Source organism: Anser brachyrhynchus, assembly GCF_964034855.1.
Source record: "Anser brachyrhynchus genome assembly, chromosome: 1".
Taxonomy (NCBI): domain Eukaryota; kingdom Metazoa; phylum Chordata; class Aves; order Anseriformes; family Anatidae; genus Anser; species Anser brachyrhynchus.
In genome coordinates, this window is record NC_137694.1 from 7,159,283 (window position 1) to 7,180,837 (window position 21,555).

The 21,555-nt window shown below is 48.6% G+C and overlaps 2 protein-coding genes across 9 annotated transcripts in view; one reads left to right on the top strand and one right to left on the bottom strand.

Annotated features, from left to right (window-relative positions):
* Window positions 1-4,999, top strand: part of MCM10 (minichromosome maintenance 10 replication initiation factor) — a 23,570-nt gene extending 18,571 nt beyond the window's left edge. For 7 of the 8 annotated variants that reach the window (XM_080605618.1, XM_080605620.1, XM_080605617.1 and 4 more), the window contains 2 exons: window positions 18-106; window positions 652-4,999. The gene's annotated coding sequence lies outside the window, so the exon portion shown is untranslated. The remainder of the gene's footprint in view (window positions 1-17; window positions 107-651) is intronic. The other variant, XM_080605615.1, reaches the window with a different exon arrangement.
* Window positions 4,185-14,534, bottom strand: PHYH (phytanoyl-CoA 2-hydroxylase). The gene is made up of 9 exons (XM_080605804.1): window positions 14,288-14,534; window positions 12,186-12,241; window positions 11,517-11,627; window positions 10,899-11,064; window positions 10,706-10,787; window positions 9,036-9,217; window positions 7,971-8,120; window positions 7,218-7,349; window positions 4,185-5,205 (listed from the first exon to the last, which is right to left on the bottom strand). The coding sequence occupies exons 1-9, from the start codon at window positions 14,378-14,380 to the stop codon at window positions 5,152-5,154; spliced, it is 1,026 nt and encodes a 341-aa protein (XP_080461930.1). The 5' UTR covers window positions 14,381-14,534; the 3' UTR covers window positions 4,185-5,151.
* Window positions 14,535-21,555: the final 7,021 nt, after the last annotated feature.

Consider the following 21,555-nt stretch of genomic DNA (forward strand, 5'->3'; position numbering starts at 1 on the left):
TTCTCTTTGATTTGCAGGTGAGGTTTCCTTTGAAGTACATCAGCTGTTCAGCCTCGGTGCAACCACTTTGCGTTAGCATAATATGCTTTTACAACGGAGTATTGGGGTAAGTTATTTACGTTGAGGGCAAAAAGCACAGAAATCTGTCTCGAGAGCAGTGGCTCTCCCTGCTCAGGAGCTGGTGCTCGGGCACGTGCTTTCCATCCTCATCTTCAGAGGCAAAAGATTAACTCTGAGTCCTGGACAAACCCTGCCCTCCTGCTCTCACAACTTCGGTTTACAGTCACTGAAGCGGCTGCTGGAAAAAGTTGACACGATCTGGGTCCGATTCGCACTGAACGGCACCACGGGGTGCTGACAAAATCCTTCTTGGCAGCTCCGCTGGTGAGCAGAGCTGGAGGAGGAACCTGCCGAGCCCCCCAGCTCCGTTCCAGAGCCCAGAGGGGGCTGCGGGGACAGCAGGGGCACCCCTCGGGCACAGGCAGCAAGAAGCAGTCTTACGACAAAGGCCGAAAAGGTTTGCCAGTTACAGCGTAAGGTCGTGATTTAAGGTTACTGTGCAATCTATTTGTCACTTTATATTAATATTTATATACTTTATTAATATATCTATATTTATTTTATTTATATTTAAACTCTTCCTCTCTCCAGGTCCTCTTGGCTCGTGTTCTTGGCAGCAGCATAGCAGCCCTCCCAGCTGACAGAGTGACAGTGTGAAGAAGCCAGGCATCACCAGCCACCTCACTGGTTACAGAGACCACTGCGTGTGCGTGACCTAGAGCAATATCTGCCCGCTTGGGCTCAGATTATCAGCGACTAAACCAGCAGTCGGAGGAGATGCGGCTGTTCAGTAAGGATTCCTACCCGCTGTGCCCAGGCAGCCCCGTCAGCCCACTGGTCTCGTAACCAGGTCCTGGGTAAGCAGTTCAATGCCCGTAGTTTTATCGACTGACCTAATACTGAAGCTGCAGGCAGAGGTGGGTTCCTACCCCTTTCTTTTTGACCTGAAACTACCAGGAGAAATTCTCATCTCACAGCTAACTAACTTTGCCTGCTTTCTGAAGCTGAATTCAAACATTTCACAACTTTTCTCCGTTGGAGGAAATGGAGAAGAGCACAGAGGGTGTTACAGCACCCCTGGGGTGTTCGGTCCAGCCTCCTGCTCCAAGTGAGGCCACCTCCAACACTGGGCCAGGTCAGGAAGCATCCTAAGGGACAAAGGTAGAGCTTGAAATTAAATTCTGCTCAATTCTTTATCAGCCAATTGTTCTCCTACAGGCAATATGTATACTTGCAAGGCAGGAATGAATTTAGAGGAGAAAACGTTCAGATGTGGCAAAAATAGTGAAAAATAATAGAGAAAAATGCCACTGTGGGTGGGCGTGAGGCTTCAGGGGCTCCTTGTGCACCAGGCAGCCGTTGAACTCAGCCTACCTGGAACATGGGGAGCTGCACTGGAGAAGCTCTTCATCCGCTTCAGATGGGACACGGAGTTTCCACAGTAAATCACCCATCATGGCACCATGGCTTCAGAAGCTGCTCCAAAGCTGTAGGGGAAGCCCTGCCTCTAAGCGTGCTCTTTGCTGACACAGCTCTGAGCCCAAACCAGTTTAAATCTCGCTCTGAGGCCCAGTAAAAGCCCAGGCTTGGCTCTGTGCTGGCCGCAGCTGCTCTGTGGAGTTGCTGGGAATGACACCAACAAACTGTGTTTTAATAACTCAGCGCTCGGCATGCCTGCGCAGAGTCTGGGTACCTCCGAATGGGAAACAGTGTGGGGTTCAACTTTGCTAAACTACAAACGCTTTTGAATAGTCAAATCTGCTTTGAAAACCTGTAATATAGTTAATTAAGCTTCCTTTTTTTTCCCCCCGAAGTAAGACTTTGATCTGCAGCAGTAGGAGCCAAAACCAGGCTTCAAAATCCCTCCTTTGGCACCTGGACAAGTGTCTTCATATCAAAGCGCTGAGCACGCAACAACTGTCAGGGAGGGCAGGAGTTACAGGCTAAATTTGCTGTGTCTGACCTCTTGGTCTGGAAAAATCACACTCAAACACTAAGCAAAGGACCTTCTCTTCATTTATTTTCATTTACTAAGCTCCCCAGAAAAGTGATTTCAAGTGCTTAGGACACACAAAGTGTCTTAAACAGTGGGGCTTCTGGCAAGTGCAGACAGCTGGGTAAGTGAAAATTTGTTGGTGCCCAGCACTTGGCTTCCTTTCTACCAGCCCTAAACAATCAGCTCCTCAAAACAGCATCCAGAGGATGCAATCCTAAGGGTGTGCAAGGCGAGCCAAATGTTTTCTGAGAGCTCTGTTAAGTGCTGGTGGCCTCACTGCCGCTGAGCCTTCCTCAAAAAATTGGGGGGGGGGGGGGGGCGGGTGGCTTGGGTAATTATTGCTTTTCCTCTCTTTGGTGGTAAGTCAAAGGAGAAGTGTTAGCTTGGGACCAAGGCTAATAAAACTGTGAAACTCTCCTGTGGCCACAGCTCCTCTGCAGTCACCTCCCTTGCATGTCCCGCTCAGCTCTGCCCACAAACTCAGCTTCTTTTCTGTGAAATCCTGCAGGAGCTGATGCTTTCTGTGGGGACTGCAGCAGGCGCAGGCAGTGATGCCTTGTGCTGCTCCGTGCCCTCTCCACCCTAAACTGCAGAGGTCTGTGTCCCCGTCCTGGGCACAGGGGCTGGGATCTGCTGCCAGATATTCTCCAGCTTTTCAAGTGAGGCTTGGCTGGAAAGAAGGAGGTTACAAATAGCTTCCTAAGAGTAAACTGAGGCAAATCAATGAGACTTGACTAAAAACAGCCTAATTAAAATCACTTTCAGAGCTCACGCTTCATTTAGAGAAAGTTTCTAAATCATGTATGAAAGTGCCAGAGCAAGCCGCTGCCAGAAGCACTGCACTGCAAGGAAGCCAGACCCTGAAAGAGACAGGGCTGTGGATTTTGTTTTTGTATTCCCTTAAAAAAAAGCCTAAAAAAAAGAGACTGAGTCAAGAGACTGAGGGATCCGACTGCTTTGCAGTGTGAGGGTTTGCCCACAGAGGCGAGCTCGCCTCAGGTTTGTCCTCCCCAGGCTCTGGCGTGTGCTTGGCTGGTTGCAGGAGGGAGTGAGCACACGAGTCTCTCATCGACTGCTGCGTTCATGCAGTCTGTGAGGGCTTTGACAGGTTTGTTCCTCTGAAGGAGATTTAAGCCCCTAGGCAGAGATGCACCCATTTTTAAAAACAAAGCCAAAGCTCTTCCTTCCCCTCTCTCTCCCAGTTGTAGAAAGGGAAACCTCAAAAGCTCTGTGAATCCGTGGGACACCTGTAGATCTCCTCTGTGGTCGCAGCTCCCTCTGCAGCCAGCTCAGCTGCATGAGCAGCACCAGGCAGCGAGGTCTCCCTTGATCCTGTGTCAGGAACAGGACAGAAATCCCCCCCGAGAGCAGCAGCTGGGCTGAGCGGAGCCTCCAACCCACTGGAAATCTTTCTCAGGCCCATGCAGCATGCAAAGGCCAGGTCGAGAAGGTCCGGGTCCGGCGAGGCATCGTGGCACAGCGCCCTCAGAGAGGGATCGGTGCCGGGGTTACACAGAGCACGCGTTCAGAAACCACGCACACAAACAGCAAACCCACAGACCCTGTAGGAAGAGGAAGAAATCCCCAATCTTTCTTTGGACTTCAGCTGTTTGACGACTGCCTGTGAGCAAAGACATGAGCAGCGTTTAGAGCAGAGCCAGGAGGAGCCAGCCCTGCCACCACCGCTGGCTGCGCAGCACGGCTCTGCCCCGCCTGGCCCTTTGCTACCAGGCTCTGACAGTTCGCAGTCAGCAAGCTGCAACAGCTTCACGCCCTGGGCTCTTGCCTGGGCAGCCTCCAGGGTGAGAAGGGTTTGAGTGTTGCGGGTCGAGGACAGGCTGCACCTGATCTGCCTTGCCTGAGCATCCTTCTGCCCGCGGGGCAGCAGAGCAGAAGAAGCCACGACAGGACATCCGTGCGGCCTGGCCCTTGGACTGCCTTGGACACGAGAGGACGACCCTGCAGCCTCCCAGGGGAGAAAGGCAGAGGGACACTTCGGTGCTGTTTCTTCAGACGGAAGGGCTGAGTGGAAAAGAGCTGAGGACACCAATTTTATACTGGGATGTACAACTACACGCAACACCGGGGTTTCCGAACGGCAGAAGTAATACCACATAGCCTCCGAATATAGTTTTGCTCTAATTTAATAAGTATTTCCAAAACAATAGAGTCTGAAAGCAAAAGAATCTTTCAGAAGTCAAGGAAAAACAGAGTGCAAAGTGAGAGGGTTGTGTCAGAGCACGTCAGTCCACCCAGTGCATCCTGAGGAGTGCCCAACCACCTCCCGACCAGCCAACACCAACAGGCACTTTTTCCAGACCTGCCCGACTCGGAGGAGGGCTCCCCCCTCGTTTCACACAGCCCCAAATCGTTGTGCAAGGCCGCCAGGAGGCTGCTTGGCCGGCCCGGCCGTTCCCAACCCTATTAACCACACATTTATCTTGTGCCGGTGCTGCTCAGCTGGCTAGCAGACCGCACCAGGCCACGTCTGGAGAACTCCACCAGTGATCACGTTCCAGCCCCTGAATTCCCTTTCCCTACGCAAGTGGCTGCTGCTTTGCCTTTGCCCAGTTCCTTGCACAGCTCCCTTCTGCTGGTGTCACTATCTCCATCTCCATCAGCTGTTCTAATGACTTCCCACGTAAGCACGTACTGAGGGTCTGTATGAAACCGATTCCGTGTGCTTACTTTGCATAGAAAAAAGAAGTCAGGCACTTTAAAATAACGTACCCTTGCATAAAAATCTTATTATTAATATAGCGTCAGCTCGAAGGTACGTCGCCAGAGAAACTTTTAAAAACCAAAGAGTGAAAACATCAACAAATCAAGGTGCTCTTTAAAGACCATCATTCTTTGATTGGCTAAAATAACCACAGCAAATCTCTGTTTTCCTAGGTTAGGTTTTCTTTGACGTACATCAGCTGTTCAACCTCAGTGCGATTATTTTGCATTAGCATAAAAAGGTTTTGCGGTGCAGCGTTTGGCTGAGTTACCGATACGCGGGTCACCAAGGCGCACACAACTCTGCTGCTCTCTCCCCTCAGAGGCGCTCAGACTTGGACAGATGTTTTCCATCCTGGTCCTCAGATGTTCTTCTACAGATTAATCCTTTCCCCTTGCACAAGCCGTGCTCGGAAGTTCCAGATATCCTTCAAAACAAAAAATGGGACAAAGGAAAAAAAACACACCACGAACCTTACTGAATATCCTTTCAAATCCTAAATATCAAGAAGCAAAACAGCCAGAACTGGGAAAAAGGCACAGCCTCCACTCCACTGGCAGGTCTGGCACGGCCTGCGAGCTGCCCGCAGTTCAGTTCTGGAAGGAAACAAGCAGCACAGCGAATATTATCCTTGCAGAAGTCGTCCTAGCGTGCTGGCACACACAATGCCTCCCTTGTGCACCCCTGGGTGACCGGAGAAGCTCAGGGACTGACTGCCTATCGCATGCTGCTACACGCGAGCAAGCGACTTGCTCTGTGCAGCAGAGCCCAGCAGGAAATAACAGTGATGACATGAATACGATCCCTTTGCCAGAAACGGGGTGGCGAGCGGACATCGCTGCGGACTGTAAAGCAAAGGAAAAGACCGCTTCAAGAAGGTAAGCCTTGGGCAAGTTCCTATCTTGGTTTCCCTGTCTGAGGATTGCTTAGTTCTCATCATTGGTCTCGGGAAGGTAAAATATAAGACCCGAGCACTCCTCCTCGGGAAGAAGCTCCAACTCTGGTTAAAGAAATTATAACGCTACAAGAAAACACATAGACTCATCTAAGGCACACGTGGGCACACACTGATTTCCACTCCCAAGAAGGAACTTCGGATTTCACTGCCTACCTACTAACTCCAGGAATCAAAAGTCAAGCAGCTGTAACTTCACAGACAATCTGCAAGTCCAGGGTTACAAAATAAGACCCGATACCCAGCCGTACCTCGGCACACCGTGGAGAAAAAAACAACGCAACCAAAGGTGAAAAAGAAAGCCCTCTGCTCCATAATGCCCTAGGTATTGAGTAACTTCAAAAGGAACTCACTGCCTATTACACCTGGCCTTGGTACTGGATGTGTATCTGTCTGGGAACTGCTGTGGATAAAGAAATTCAGAACACTTGGAAACATTCAGCCCCTGTAATAAGGTTTGTTCTTCTTTCAGGCGCTTAATCCCTGGAGAATTTAGATTTGTTTTATATTTTACACAACGGTTTCAATTATTTATTGCAAGAATGTTACATTCATCTCTTTTTTTTTTCTCTTCTGTTTGTGGCAGATATATAATGCTGCCTACATCCCTGCTTTTGCCTCAAGTCTGAACAATTGATGTGGGATTATACTTAACCAAAAAACAATCTGTCAACTTTTGCAGTCAGATGCGGCCACTTGTTTTAAAAGGAAAATCCACCTGCCATCAGGAGTTGAAACCATAAGAGCTGGGGACATGCCAGATGGAGACAAGCACAGAATTTATCATTGCACCTCCTAGTTATTGTGAATTTGGGACAAGAGATCGCTACATCTTCCTGTTTACATCCTGCAGTCCAAACACAGCTGCCAAGGGCTCTGGTTCAGCAAACCTGGAACCAGGAGATGCAGCAAAGGGTAAAGCTTGCATAAAGTGCCCCCGTTCCTGCCTTGCCACGTTAGCCCTCCCTACTGCTACCCAGTGGGGCAAAGCCAGGCGTCTTGTCAGAGAGCCCAGACCCCCTTGGATGGTGTGAGAAGAGCAGAGCCATCACTACGGCAGAGCCCAGAGCTCCTCCTCACTTACACGACTCCGGTTGCAGCCACCTGAAGAAGTCCTGACGTGGTCTGCACCTTCCCACCTTGCTGAGAGGGACCAAGGCACGTTCACAAAATCCACTTTGGTGAGCAGAGCTGGAGGAGGAACTGCTAGAGCTCAACCAACACGAAAGAGCTGCCTAGGGAGCGAGGCCGTTTCTCCAGCACAGGTAGCTAGGCAGCAAGAAGCAGCCTTAAGAGCACAAAGGCCAAAAAAAAAGCCTGCAACCATCCTCAGAATATGAGATCTTTTATTTTGCCAAGCACCTCTGCTTGGCATAGCTTCACCTGTGAAACTGGGAGTAGCAAAACCACAAAACTGCCATACAAGAGGTACGTAGAAAAGGGAACCGAAGAGGATTGTAACAAGGAACACACCAAAGTCTTACCCTGAGTTTCATTGAAGGCAAGCTGTATTTCTTTTGTACCATTTCTTGCAGTTCTTTCTCCAGGTCTTCTTGGATCGTGTTCTTGACATCGATGTAGTAGCCCTCCGAGCTGGCAAAGTGGCAGCTTATACTCTGTGGGAGGAAATTGGGCATCACACTACTGCCCTGGCTACAAATAACAAATGGAAAAAATACTCCTGTATCCCTGGTCGTAGGCACCGCACTCTTTCCTTACAGACCAACTCTGCAAGTTCCTTCCTCCATTCAGAGAACTCCTGCAAGGGTTTCCCTGGAGAAATATTCCTGCTCACACACATGCTCGTCTTTCTCCCCTCCTCACAAAGCATTCCCCCAGCCCCAGGAAGAGCTCCACTCCCATCGCTTCCATCCCTCTGCGTCCCCCCACCAGCGTTAGGCAGGATGTTTCTGGCCACCCTGGAAATGAGAGAGCAGCACTAAGCTCACCATCCCACAGATTTCTAAACACTTCAACCAGAGATTCAACACCTAATTTCTGCTCCTGCTCTGGTTTTTCTCAAACAGCCCCACAGCATGCTCTTCTCCCAAAACACAGAGATGTTAAAAAGGAAGAAAATCAGAGAGAGACAGCAAAAGTATACCAGGAAGTTAAAAACCACCTTTAAAAGCTCATCAGATATTCATGAGCTTGGGGTGCCGGGTATTATTTTGATCAGTTGCAAGCAAGCAAGCAAACAAAAATATCAGCAGGTACAGCAAGGCATGGTTTCCTACCTTTCGGAAACCCGACGTCCTGTTTATCCCAGAGCCGTGAATGAGCAGCGGATGGAAGAACACCGTGTCTCCCTTCTCCATGACAAGGTGAACCTTGGGACCGTTCTCGTCGTAATCGATAATCCCGTGGAAAAGCTTGTTTGTCTTACCCTAGGGGAAAAAAAAATAAAAAAAATGCTGAGTTGAAATCACTCAGTTAAAATTGGAGCAAGTGGAGATTCTCAGTGCAGGGAACGGTGGAGACAGCTCCTGACCTGCGTTCCTCCGGGAAGGTTATTTGGTATGGCCAGCTGAGAGCCCGCCTGCATGCCTACAAGTCTTGCTACTACAAGCCTGAGGTACAGCAAAATCATATTTTTTTTTCTGTTTTCTGAAGCCGGATGACAATTAAGAAGGTTTCTCCACTGGAGAGAACGGAGAAGGGCACCAGGGAATCCCACAAGAGATGCCACCTCTGGGGTCCAGCTTTCTGCTCCCCATTTAGCCACCATCAGTGCTGGGTCAGGCTAGGAAATACCCGTTCTTAACAGGAAGGTAACATTAGGTATTTAATCCCAGCCTTTTAATTACTATCCCGTTTTGCTCCTACAGCAAAGCACACGAGCTCTGCAAGCAGGAACAAATTCTCGGGAGGAGAGAGAATCCTCAGACTTGGCAAGGGCACTGGAAAATGGTTGCACGTGTTTAGGCAGCTATGCCACAACGTGACGGACAATTCAGGGGCCCCAGCCCCTGGCCCCAAACTATGGTGCAAGTTCAGCTCCAGAAAAGGATCCCCTCCAGCGTCTAGGTATAGAGCTAGAGGGGTATTCTTGAAAGTACACCAATACTATGCCGTGATTTACCAGGTGTTACTTTCCTCTAATGAAGAACCAGGGCAACCTCACTCCAAAAGGCTTTGGGTGAAGCTGGGAACAGGAGCAAATCTGCCCAGTGAGGCAAACAAAGGCACTCTCCCACAAAGCAACAAGACAGCGTTTGCAAAGACAGCAAAACCCTTGCTGAGAACCTCAGCTTTGTCCCATGCCCCACGTCTCCGCGGTGAGCCCCCCCGTGCAGCTCTACCTCCCGCTGCGGGTAGGCGTGAGGCTTCAGGGGCTCCTTGTGCGTGCCCGGCTGCACGACCAGGCACCCGTTGGTCTCGTCAGCCCTCTCCATGGCGGTCCAGGAGCACACGATGCGGTCCGCCGGCCGGAACGGGAAATAGTGCAGGTCCTGATGCATGGGGTGGAGAAAAGTCTGCTTATCTGCAACACAGGGGCAAAACCTTCAGCCTCTTCGAACGGGACACGGCCTCCTCAGAAGACTCCTTTGGTGGCCTTCACCACCACCACCACCCGCCTGCCAAGCTTTCGCCTTGCACTCGGCTGCTCTCGTTCGTGAACTTTAACCAGCACAGTGTTGCATAAACCTTTCCCAGCACAAAGATTTTCAAATAACTCCAGACAGCAGCGCCGGGAAGGCTGTCAAGAAGTCTCTCGATCTGTCGCTGTGCTGCAAGTAGAATCAGCCCTGCCCATGCTGCACTCCACAGATGTTCATTTGGCTCTTTATTCTCTTTTATTTTTTTCAATCTCCCCAGACAGTCCACCCAGCACCCTACTAGCCTTCTTCCTAGAGGCTTTTTTCCCCTCTAAAGTCAAAACAAACAAGAATATTACTGTAGGTTTGCTTGTTATTTCTCTTACAATGGAAATGGAAACAGCATCCTCTTTCGCACCAAAACCTTTTACATATTTGATGATTTATTTCACCATTGAGTTTGCTCCCAGGACAGATATAGTAAGGCTGTTTCTACTTGCTTCATTTGTCGTATTATTTAGAATTTGGGCAGCCTAGAAAACTCTCCTGAGACCTGCACCTCTCCTCAAGTACTCTCAAAAACACCGAGTGGAGGTCTTATAATTACAGAGCAGCTTCCCATTTCTTGACCACGATTGTTTTCCTTCTGCATTAAAAATGCATGGTCTCCTGTTGAATTCCCAAACAAAAACGACACGCTTTTCTGCGACGTTTCTAAGATGGCAAGTGGAGATGACTTTCACCGGCTCAGTATCTTAATAACTCCACATACTGTGTGTCTGCACACCCGAGCATAAGAAACTGCTCAGGTCTCAACTTCCCTAAACTGAAACAGCTTACGTGGGGTCAGAGCTACTTTGGAAAACTGTAACATGGTTGGTCAGGTTCTCTTTACGCTCCCTGCTCATCATCCTTGTATAAATGATGATTTCAATTTCTAGCAGGAGCAGCCAAAGCCGGGCTTCAAACTCTTTCCTTTGGCACCTGCTCAAGTATCATCACATCAAACCGCTGAGCATGCAGCCGCTGTCAGCGAGGTCAGGAGTACAGAAACTCTGAGCAAAAGATGATCTCTCTATTTATTGCCTTTTACCGAGGTCCAAGGAAGCACTTGTTATCACCACGTTTGAAAAGTCAAGCTTAAAGGCATGTCACGTTTCCAACAGTGGGCCCTTACGCAAGCACAGCTGGCTGAACGGGGAGCTCGCTGGCCCACTTTGGTGCAGCCAAGAAAACAAACAAACAAAATCCGCTGAAAACTGAAATACAAAAAAATGTTATCTAAGTAAGCTAAGGTTAAAAAAACCCCAAACTGTTACCAAAGTGGTCTCATAAATTTACAAAATTATTTTGTTTTAGTTTGTCTCACATTATTCAATAGACAGCATACACAAACGATTTCTGCATTTCTCTCTTCTCCTAGTTCTCCTTACCAGAATCTGGAAGTTTGTTTATCAGCATGGTGTGCATTGCCATTATGTTTGGCCCTGTGAAGCACTCAACGTATTTGAGGACCTAAAAGGGAGAAAACAGAAAAAAATATAAGGAACATGAAAGACAAGAGAAAAGATTGCTGAAGGGCTGCATATTTTATTTTATTTTACATTTCTTTTTACTTATTTTTACCTGGGGCAGGGTGCAGTATCTGAAGAGCTCCTCATCTTCCTGGAAGTCCTGCACTTTATTAACTATATTTTCAGACTGGCCATACTCGGATTTCAGGGCCTCATTTTTCATAATCATAGCTCCCGGGAGGCTCACCTCCTTCTTACAGATCCTTATGAACTCCTTCCTGCAAAGCAGGAGGGAGAGAAGACAGAGCGCATCGTAGGTATATTTGGGCAAATTACTCTCCTCAAAGACACTGCATCCAGCACCACCACACACATCTGTTTTCATAGGATCCCAGGACAGTTTGGGCTGGAAGGGACCTCAAAGCCCCCCCAGTGCCACCCCTGCCATGGGCAGGGACACCTCCCCCCAGCCCAGGCTGCCCAAAGCCCCATCCAGCCTGGCCTTGGGCACTGCCAGGGATGGGGCAGCCACAGCTCCTCTGGGCAGCCTGGGCCAGGGCCTCACCGCCCTCAGAGTAAAGATTTTCTTCCTTATAGCTAATCTAAATCTCCCACTTGTAGTTTAAAGCCATCCCCGCTCGTCCCGTCACTTAGTTTTGGGAGAGTCCAACTTCCCCAGGCTCGCCCCTGTGCCCACGACCCATCAGCACCTCGGCCAGGGGTCCCGTACCTGAAGCGCTCAATGTCCTCATCGGAAACGAGCTTCTTAATGAGCAGATAACCGTTATCTTCATAGAACTGCCTTTGCTCTGGGGTGAGGACGTTGTTGTCCAGGGTATAGCTGAGACACGCAGGAGAAAGGCGGTGGTGCGTTAGGGCGAAGCACATGGCATCGGCGCCCGGCGCTAGAGGCGGATGGCCCCAACCAACCCCGGGGGAAAATTATTGAGGAACCCTCTCACAGCAGGCACCAGGGCACTTGAACGTCACCCCAGCTCTCCAGACACACAGTTATTTACCGTGCCCGAGGGATGGCTCAGCCCAGCAGAGCCAACACGGTGTGTGGAGCACCTCTGCCACATGCAGAGCTGGAAGCAGCTGCTGCTGTGCTCCGTGCCCTTCTGAATGGGAAAGGCTCAGCAGCTTCGCTCTCAGCAGGGAGGTAGGAGCACGTGGGAATGTCCTCCACAGTCAGATTATCCGCCTGGACGTTTTCAAGATTTGGGGTTAAGCTTTATTATTAAACTACAGTTAAATCAGGAGAATACATCCCTGCAAAATGGAGGACTACGCAAAGACTGATGATCAGTGCAGGAGCTAAGTTGTGCGGGGTGGAAACAAAAATTGAGCTCAGAAGAGTTTGTTTTTTCTACTCTCTACAAAAGAGGATACAACTTACCGAAACCTCCCTGGCTGAGGAGCAGCACTAACGTGTGCTGAAGTAGGAACGCTTGTCTGGGGTGCAAATTAAGGAATATACGCTCAGACACATAGAGTTAATGAACGTCTCCGTGTCCTGAATCCTACCACGTGGGTCATCTTAAAAATATCACAGAATCATAGAATGTCTTGGGCTGGAAGGGACCTCAAAGTCCCCCCAGTGCCACCCCCTGCCATGGGCAGGGACACCTCCCCCCAGCCCAGGCTGCCCCCAGCCCCATCCAGCCTGGCCTTGGGCACTGCCAGGGATGGGGCAGCCACAGCTCCTCTGGGCAGCCTGGGCCAGGGCCTCACTGCCCTCTGAGGGAAGATTTTCTTCCTTATATCTAATCTAACTCTCCCACTCGTGGTTTCAATACACCAGTATTACCAATAGCCACCAATCTCTAACGTACCCATCCCTAAGAGCAGCTACAGGAGGCAATTAGGTACATACAAGATGATATTAAACTCCCTATTGTGCAGGTTTCATTTTAAATAAACAGAGAGATCAGGACACTCTTCTCCAGGCTGGGCAGGTTGGGCCTTGGGGCGAGCTGGCAGAAGGCAGCTAACTCCTGCCGGAGGATTTACTAAGCAGGGAGAAGTGGCTGCACACATCTGCACCCCAGCAGAGCAGCTCAGAGCTCCCGTGGTTTGGGGCCGCTTCCTATTTTGTGACTCTGGTGTGACCAGTATCACCGCCAAGGTATTTCTTCCTCTGTAAAAGGAGACATTGTTGGGGGTGGAAAGGTGACTGTCATGGCAGATTCCTCAGAGCCAGGGATTAAAACAAAACTGGTGCACTGAGGGAACGTATGTCAAATAAACCCGTTCTTACCAGTTTCTGTTATTTACCTTACCCACACACCTTCCTTGTTCCAGCCCAGTTTAATCATAGTTTTGTCCAAAGCTCTTCATGTCACAGCCTTTATGTCTAGATTTAATAACAGCAGTGCCTGAAACTGGATACAGACCTGGGGGGTCCCCTGGGTTTGCCTGAAAAAACACAAGTAAACCTAAGAATAATGAGGAAACACTTTAGGATCCCATCAGGAACGTACTCCCCTTACAACCAGGGTGCTTTTCCTTGCATTTATGTCTGATTTTGTGCCCCTGCTTGCACCTGTGTCTCTTACCAGCCTGAGTTAACTGCTATCCGTACATCTTTATACTTTTTATACATTTGGAGACTTTTATGTGCTGCTTGATCACATCCTCTTCACTAATTTATTATAATTCAGAAAACTTGCCAGCATTCAGCTCTTACTGAGAATCTGCAGCATTTAGTTTATTTTTTATTAAAAAAAAGGCAAAATTTAAGGCAGCAGCTTTAAAAATAGCATCAGCAGGCAGTCTTCATTTAACTTTTGGAAACGTGGAACAGACCAGGGTGAAAACTGTCTGCCCCAGTCTTGTTTCTTTGATCTATGGTAAGACAGGCAGCCCTCAAAATCCCTACATCCTTTCCCACTCACCAGTGCAGCACAGACAAAACCTTGCAGCTTTTCCTGGTGCTGGTCTAATGGTCAGGTCTGCAGCTGCCGACAAGGTCTGAGACTTGCTGTGTGATTGCTAAGCCCTGCAGGGTTTCTTTCCCCCCAGAACGTCAATCTTTAGGGTAAATCCCCCTGCTCACTGCTCCCGACGCACAGGCAGGTGCAGGATGCACATGCATGTTGTGTTTTCAGCGTGTTTTATGAGCAGACCCCGAGAAACGAGCAGGCAAAGCTGACCGGAACATCACGTGCCGTGGAGCGATGCCAAAAGGTGGCCGGCCCACCAGATGCACAGCCCCGTGCCCGGGTTGTAGGGCACGGGGAAGAAACTCCAGGCGGCGAGAGGTTTTTGGGGCGGGACTCCCCAAAACCAAACGGCCAGGACACGCGCTGCCCTGCTGCCTACCTGCCTGCCACACGCTCCCACTCCGCAGCCGGGGTGCCTGCGCATCCTCATAGAGCACCACCGAAGCCCTCCTAGGTGTGCGAAAGCGCACGCAGCGGGGTGGGGGCATCCAAAAGGCCCCCACCCCAAGAGGGCCAACGTCTCACCCACCGCCCTCCCCACGGACATAAAGGATACAAGAGCAGCGGCTGTCCCCAGCCGGGGCGAGAGGTGCCGGAGGATGGTGTCCAGCCGAGCCGCCGGCCCCGACCTCTTCCCCAGCTGCTCCATCGCGCTCGTCCCGCAGCCTGACCCTACAAACACCCGGGGAGGAGCTGGGCCCCGTCACCCTCCGCAGCCGCTGCCTGGGCTGCACATGCGCCAGCAGCCGTGCATGCTCAGAGAGGCTGCAGAAAGGGAGCCAAGGCCTGGCAGGGTTTGCGAGTGGGAGGGCCCGCTGGAGGCTGGGAAGTACGTGGGGAAGCTCCGAGCGTGCTTTTTGCTCGCTCCCCCCTTCCCGTGTTTTTCCCTTTCTGTGCCAGCAGTTACTGAGCTGCGAGGATTTAATCAGCCCTGTGCAGAGAGCGGCGCTTGGCACGCTCGGTCACAGACCACGGATGAGGCTGGCAGGAATATTCTCTTTTTTTTTTTTTTTTTTAGCTCCCATCTCTCAGGAGACTTTCAGAGCTTGCCTCGTTTCTCCATGAATCAGTTTGCAAAGATCTTTATGGCCCCGCAGTCACCTCAACACCGTGTCAGGGTGCGTTTCCTAAGTGCCTTACTTGCATTGATACAGACCTGGAATGCTTGCAGCCTCCATCACATCTGCACTGGACACAGGACGCTGTGCTGGGTGCCCTTTCTGCCCAGCTCCTGCGGCAGCTCTGGTGCTTTTAAGTCAGCAAAGAGGCCAAAGAGGAGCAAAGCAGGTCACAGTGCTGCACCTGGGGAGTTCGGGGTGAGGAAGAAAGCCTGGAAGGGAAGTCCTGGTGTAGGAGGATAAGAGCCCTTAGCATTAAAACGTCCACGTGCTCAGAAGTGCTGCATGGGTGTAGGTTGCTCCTAGCATCCTCTCCTCTGCCTTAACTAACACCGTGAGCATGTCACCTGAGAAGTCTGGGAATATTAAGGGACTTAAAACACCTCCAGCATGGCTCAAAAGGTGATTTTTGTTATTTTTGCACACCTGCTGTTGCCGGTGCTCCTTTTAGAGCCTTACCACTCCTCCAAAGTGGGCTTCAGGTCCCCTGTGTCACTGTTTAGACTAGCTTGTGCCATCGGTGTGGCAATCAGTTCATCCTCGCTTTCCCTTAAAGTGCTATGCTGTGAGGCAGGCGCAGCTGAAAGGTGAGGTTTCTGATGACGGAATTAGCCATCGTGCTTCCTTCTCCACTCCCTGGGCTAGGGGCGTTTGTCTGACCAGGACAGAGCAAAGCACTGCAGGGAAAAACTGTTAAACACTTTGCAGCAATATACACCAAGTAGCAGCATCAGGACTGGAGGGAAATTACGCTAAGAATTGACGTTATTGTGCCAACCCACTGTATGCCAGCGCCTGCTCAATTCCTTCATAATCCTCTTCTGCATGAGCGACGCAGCCAGGCCCTGCTCCTGAAGATGCACCGTCACCGCTGCTGTACCGTTCTCCAGGAGAGCACGTCCCCTGTTGCTCCGAGCCATCTCACGATGATGGGGTGTGCACCACAGCTACTTTAGGAAGCTCAAGTCCATTGTGCAACAGCTTGGGCTCGAATCCAAGGTGGTGTCTTGATGAAACAAGACCTCGGCTGTCAGCATCCTGAGCCTCAGTATGTTAGCTCTACAGACAAACAGAAACGAAGGCATGGATAGGAAGTGCTTCCGAACTTCACCTGCATCCTAAAACCAAACCTGAATGCCTTCAAAACTCAGTGGCAAAACTATCAAGGACTTAAGTAAAGATGTAGCACAGCAGGGTACGTAGTCATTTGTGGCAGCTGCCCGGACTGGAGCGCGATCCTGTTTCTTGCTCATGTGGCCAGCAGTCCCATGCATGCTCAGTGAGGTTGGTCACTCCCTTCAGGGACTGTGACAGAAGGGAGGGTGTTCACACAAGCGGGAAAAAACAGGATCAGGAACCCAGAAAAACACTTCTCATATGACAAAACTGTTCTGTGTAGTCAGAGGGAAGCACGCAGGCATGACGAGGGGAAAACAAGTGGCAGCAGTGACAGCACACAGCCCTTTATTGCCAGTAACAGCAGACCTTTGACTCCTGATCTATAGGAAAACCCTTAGTCATAGGTAAACAAAAAGTTAATAAGAGTCTCTCTAAAAGCAAATTCAAGGGAAAGGAAAAAAAGCAACAAGAGTAGCAGTTTTATTACAGAAGTTGTAATTACAACTGCATCGAAAGCTCTATTTATAATTCAGATATATGCTGTAATTACCTTCACAATCCAAAGAGACAGGAACCCCAATAAATCTTCACCTGTGACAAAATTCAGGTACGAGACATCAAAAAGACAAAAGACGAACAATACTACACATGCCAGTTCTGACACAGACCCCTCGTGATGTAGCTATTTCTTCCCCTGTATATGTTTAACATCATCTTCTGCAAAGGTGGCTTTCGTGTCTGAAAAAAATAAAAAGAACGTGTAGTGAGTAATTCTGCTGTACTGATTTAGAAGCTTGAGAACTAACATGCTTTTATACATACATAATACACATACATACCTGTGTGTATGTACATATATGCATTTTTAAACATGTAAATTTGAATCAATCAAACCTCAGAGAGCTCATCTCCCTGTGCATTGTTTACAATCATTCCTTTTTACTTATTGCTTCTCTGGTGATGTGGCTAACACTACCCGTGTTAGCACTGGTAATACTGGTTAACATCCAGTAACACTGGCTTGCACAGCAACTCCCACGTTCCTGGCCCACCCTGTTACATCAAATCCCCAAATAATTCAGGATACGTCATCCACCTTGACACAGAGGAACGGACGGCTGAGGTGCGACTGCCCTTTATTTGTACTGTCACATACAGCCCGTGCCTAAAGCATTTTACACGTGTACTTTAATATAACAAAAGGGTGATTTCAGGCATCGCTGCCACCGCTCTGTGCTGCAGAAGCGAGAACCACACCGTGACATAAATGGCACGACTGCTGTATGCACTAATATTTATGTATTCTAAAAACTGGGAAAGCGTTCGCTGTTCCGTAACACACGTGGTATTCTCTCATATATAATATGGTGGTCTGGTCAAATGAAAAAAAATGTCCTTTGTATCTTATTCAATAAATGAAAAAACACTACAGAGTGAATCATTTTTGAAATACATTCATAAGCTTTGCTAAAGTACAGACTGAATATCACCAACCTAGGAAAAGAAAGAAGGAAGAGACTTTCTTTGTTAAGATAACTGATAGCGACATTCATCTTTTTATTAAAATTAATGGCATTTGACAGCGGCCGTGTCTTTGCAAATTACTTTTACAGCTATGTCTGTCAGTTTACCAAGTTTTATAGAACATTTTTATACAGCTGTTTTGCATTTGGCTTTTAGTTTTAATGTTTTCTGTTCATTAAATCACAAAACTAATAAAAACTAAACGATCAGGATTTCTACAAGCAGCACTGAGATGGTTCTAATGCACAGCGTTGTAATTTAATAAGCATCTCAATTGACTATTAAAATCCACATTATGATCAGAACTGTAATTCCAAAGATGAGGTCTTCTGAAAGCCTAATTTACTGCAGTGGGAAGTGGCAGCTGCTGCAACTCAGCAAAATTAGCTTTTTTAAACTTAGATGTCAGGGAAAACGGATGTAGGAGCCACTAACAAGAACAATAAAATCTACCACCAACACACAGGTTCACTTTTCAACACCAGAAGATTCAAGAAGGGCTTCTGCGGATATATTAGCAGCAAAAGGGAGACAAAACGTGGACCCTGTGGGGAACAAATAGAGGGGGCTAGTGATGAAGGACACAGAAAAGGTCAAGGGAACTGCATGGGAACTGCTGGCATGGTCTCTGAGGTTCCTGAGGTCAGGTTCCCGAGTCAAGCAGCAAGATCCCAGGGCAAAAAACATCACTTGTGTTGCAGAAGACTGAGTCAGAGACCACTTGAGCAAAGTGGGCATTCTCAGATCTGTGGGACTCGCTACATGGGATGTATCAGCTCATGCTGAAACTGCAAAGCTGCTCCCTCTGCTGTTGCCAGGAGAGGTTCATGATGTCTACAAAAAGGCAAATGTCATACCTGTCTTCACAAGACGAAGGATCTGGGGAGTTACAGCTATGCCCCGGTCTCCAAAAAGATTATGGCTTAAGTCCTCCTGGGTTTGCCATGTCCAGGTACACCAAGGACAAGACAATTGGGAACAACCTGCATAGATTTACCAAAGGCAAATTGGGCCTGGCCAATCTCCTCACCTTCTGCAGTGGAACAGCTCTGCGGACTAGGGCAGGGCAACGGACAGCGTTTACTTTGACATTACAAAGGTTTTTGCCCTGTTGGGACAGGCGGACTATAAAAATGGGTGGAACGTTGGCTGAACTGCTGCGCTCAAAAGGCCGTGACCAGCAGTACAAAGTGCAGCTGGCTGCAGAGCAGTTTTGCAGGAAAAGCCTCAACGGATGAGATGAAGATGAGCAGGAAGTGTATACCTGCAATCAGGAAGGTTTGGGTTGGGAAAGACCTTTAAAGGTCACCTAGTCCAACGCCCCTGCCACGGGCACGGACGTATTTCAGGTTGCTCAGCGGGAAGGGCTAACTGCACGCTGGGCTGCATTAGCAAGATGCCCCCAAAGCGTCAAGGGAAGTGATTGTTCCCTTCCAGCAGGCACCTGAAAGATTACATCTGGACATTGCGTGTAGTTTTGGGCTCCCCAGCAGGAGAGAGAAAAAGACGTTGGCACGCTGGATCTGGTCCAGCGGAGAGCCACCAAATTAGGAGGCTGAAGCATACGATGCACAAGGAAAGGCTGAGAAAATACTGCAGCCGGAGGAAGAGAAGGCTCCACGGAGATCCTACAGCTGTCTGCAAGTGCCTAATAGATACTAGAGAAGACAGCCAAACTCTTCCTGAAGGTTCACAACAAAATCAAGAGACAACAGGTCTGCAGCAAGGAAAATTCGGCAACAACTGCAGCAAGGAAAATGTCTGCAACTGCAGCAAGGAAAATTCCTTTTAGATACATGAAGAAAATCAGGGCAAATTTCTCAATTAGGCCAAAACTTCAATTTCAGGGGTGGCCAAAGACTGGAATAGGGGGTATGGAAGGACTGAGCAATGTCCACCGTGAAGATATTCAAATGACTCACACAGGCCTCAGAAATCTAGTGTGATTGTCCTTGCTTTGGACCAGGAGCCTGTAAGACACCTGTTCCAGACTAAATTATTTTAAGAGCTCATTTACTATAGCAGGCGCATCCTCTGAGTGACCTGTTGTAACAAGGAATGTGTATCGTATGTGAACACAAACATACATTTACCTTAGAAACACCAGGACCATTTTTATGTGGTTACCATATCTCCCTCTTTGATGGTTGGAGATGTGGAGTAACAGCTTCTTCATACCTTAAAAAGAGGCAACAGAAGAATTTAAAAATAATAAAAAAAAGAAAAAACAAAACCACACACAAAAAACCAGCCTCTTCCTGCACAGCAAGCTCTTTCACCACCACCTCATCCCTGCAGTTTGGGAGCTGATGGGCAGAGTTGCCCTTCACGGAGGTGTTGATCCAACTGAGGTCTCCTCCCTCTCCCCGCTGACCACCTAACCTGGGACAAATGCCCCCAAAATTATACAGGGATACGTACTACCTTCCCCCACTTTGAGCACTGGCCAGAGGTTGCAGTCCTATCTCGTGGTCAGAATACAGACACACCTCCAGATGATGACTCCTCCCAACCGCTTGCCAAACATTTAGTGGAAAAAAAGTCAATAAACCAGCAAATATTGGTTACTGTGCCCATCTGCTCACCCTCCGGGCACTCTTTTTTCTGAGTTCTGCCTTGTTCCTGCAGCACTCACCCTAACTCTCACGTCTCCCAAGTAGAAAACAGCTGGCTAGTCCTCACTTACCAGCAAAACAGAAGTTCAAAATAATACCTTTAAAAAAATAATAAAAATAAAAACCATTCTGACGTTATATACCATTACAGCTAATTTCAAGGGCGTTATTTTACCCCTGCTGCAGGGAAAAGCAAAAAGACAGAGGAAACCTCATATTAAAGAGCGATTGTAATAGATATTAACTATCTAACAATCCATGCTACTTATCAATTGTATTGTTCAGGCCAGGGAGCTTTCCAGTCATTAAATTCCTTCTTCTTACTCTCCACTCCTGCCGTAACTTCAATGGAGTTTTACAAGAAGCCTTTTCTTCGAGACTGACTTGTGGAAGCTGGTGCACGCAGATACCTGTGTACGCAAATGAAAGCACATTACATTCGTATAGGAGACTGGACAAAGCTAATAAAAAACACTAGTTGCTTTCTCATGGCTTTTTGACGCCAGCAAAACACTACGCATTAAAAAAATTAATTTAAAAGGCTATCTTTGAGTGCTAGAAATATCTGCTGATTGTTCAAAGCTGGATGACTTTGGACTTGCTAGTCCTCTTCGTATACCCTCCTATAGCTTAGGCTCGATCTAAAACCTGGTATTTCGCAAATAAAGCTTCTGCACAAATCACCGCATTCACCAGGTGACGATAAAGGCAGATTACAGCTCAGCGGTATCACCCCCTCTGAATCCAGTGGCACAGCTGGAAATAACTGCCCACATCAGCCCTGACCAGGGCAAACACCACCTCTGGGCTGCCAGCGCCAGGAAGCCCTTTGGGATGCAAACTGCTGCCATCAGAAACCAACGAGGCATTTCCCCTGGTGCTGCTGCTGGTGGCTGGATTCTGCAGCTCCAAAGGGAAGCTTTCTCTGAACAGCTAGACAGAAAAAAAAAAAAAAGGGGTTTCACCCTGAAAGCTTTTAGGAACACGATGACCGACGGCTGTGAATTTTCACTCACCTTGCTGATGAAGCAGCCTTCCTCCAGGCACCCTCACCCGTGAGGGGAAACCTTCAAAGCACGCTCGGTAAAAGAGAAGGGTTGGTTTCACACCTGGCTGATGAACTTATCGACAGAACAGCAGCGGCTACAAACCAGAACATTTTCCTGCGCGGTACGAGCCCCTCGCACACATCTAGCACCAGCTGAAAACACAAGCCGTCTTTGTAACAAGTTTTTTCACATACAAGTACTGACCACTTCATACACATTTCATCTAGTTTTTTTTTTTTTAATCTAATGAAGTTATTTATGCAGTGACAGTCTTTTCCTTGACCATAAAGAACAGAAGCCCAGCCACACGGTTTTGTATCAGAACACAGAATGCATTTCACAAAACGGTAAGGGGAAAAAAAAAAAAAAACTTAATTCAGGACTTTTTGCATAGACAGC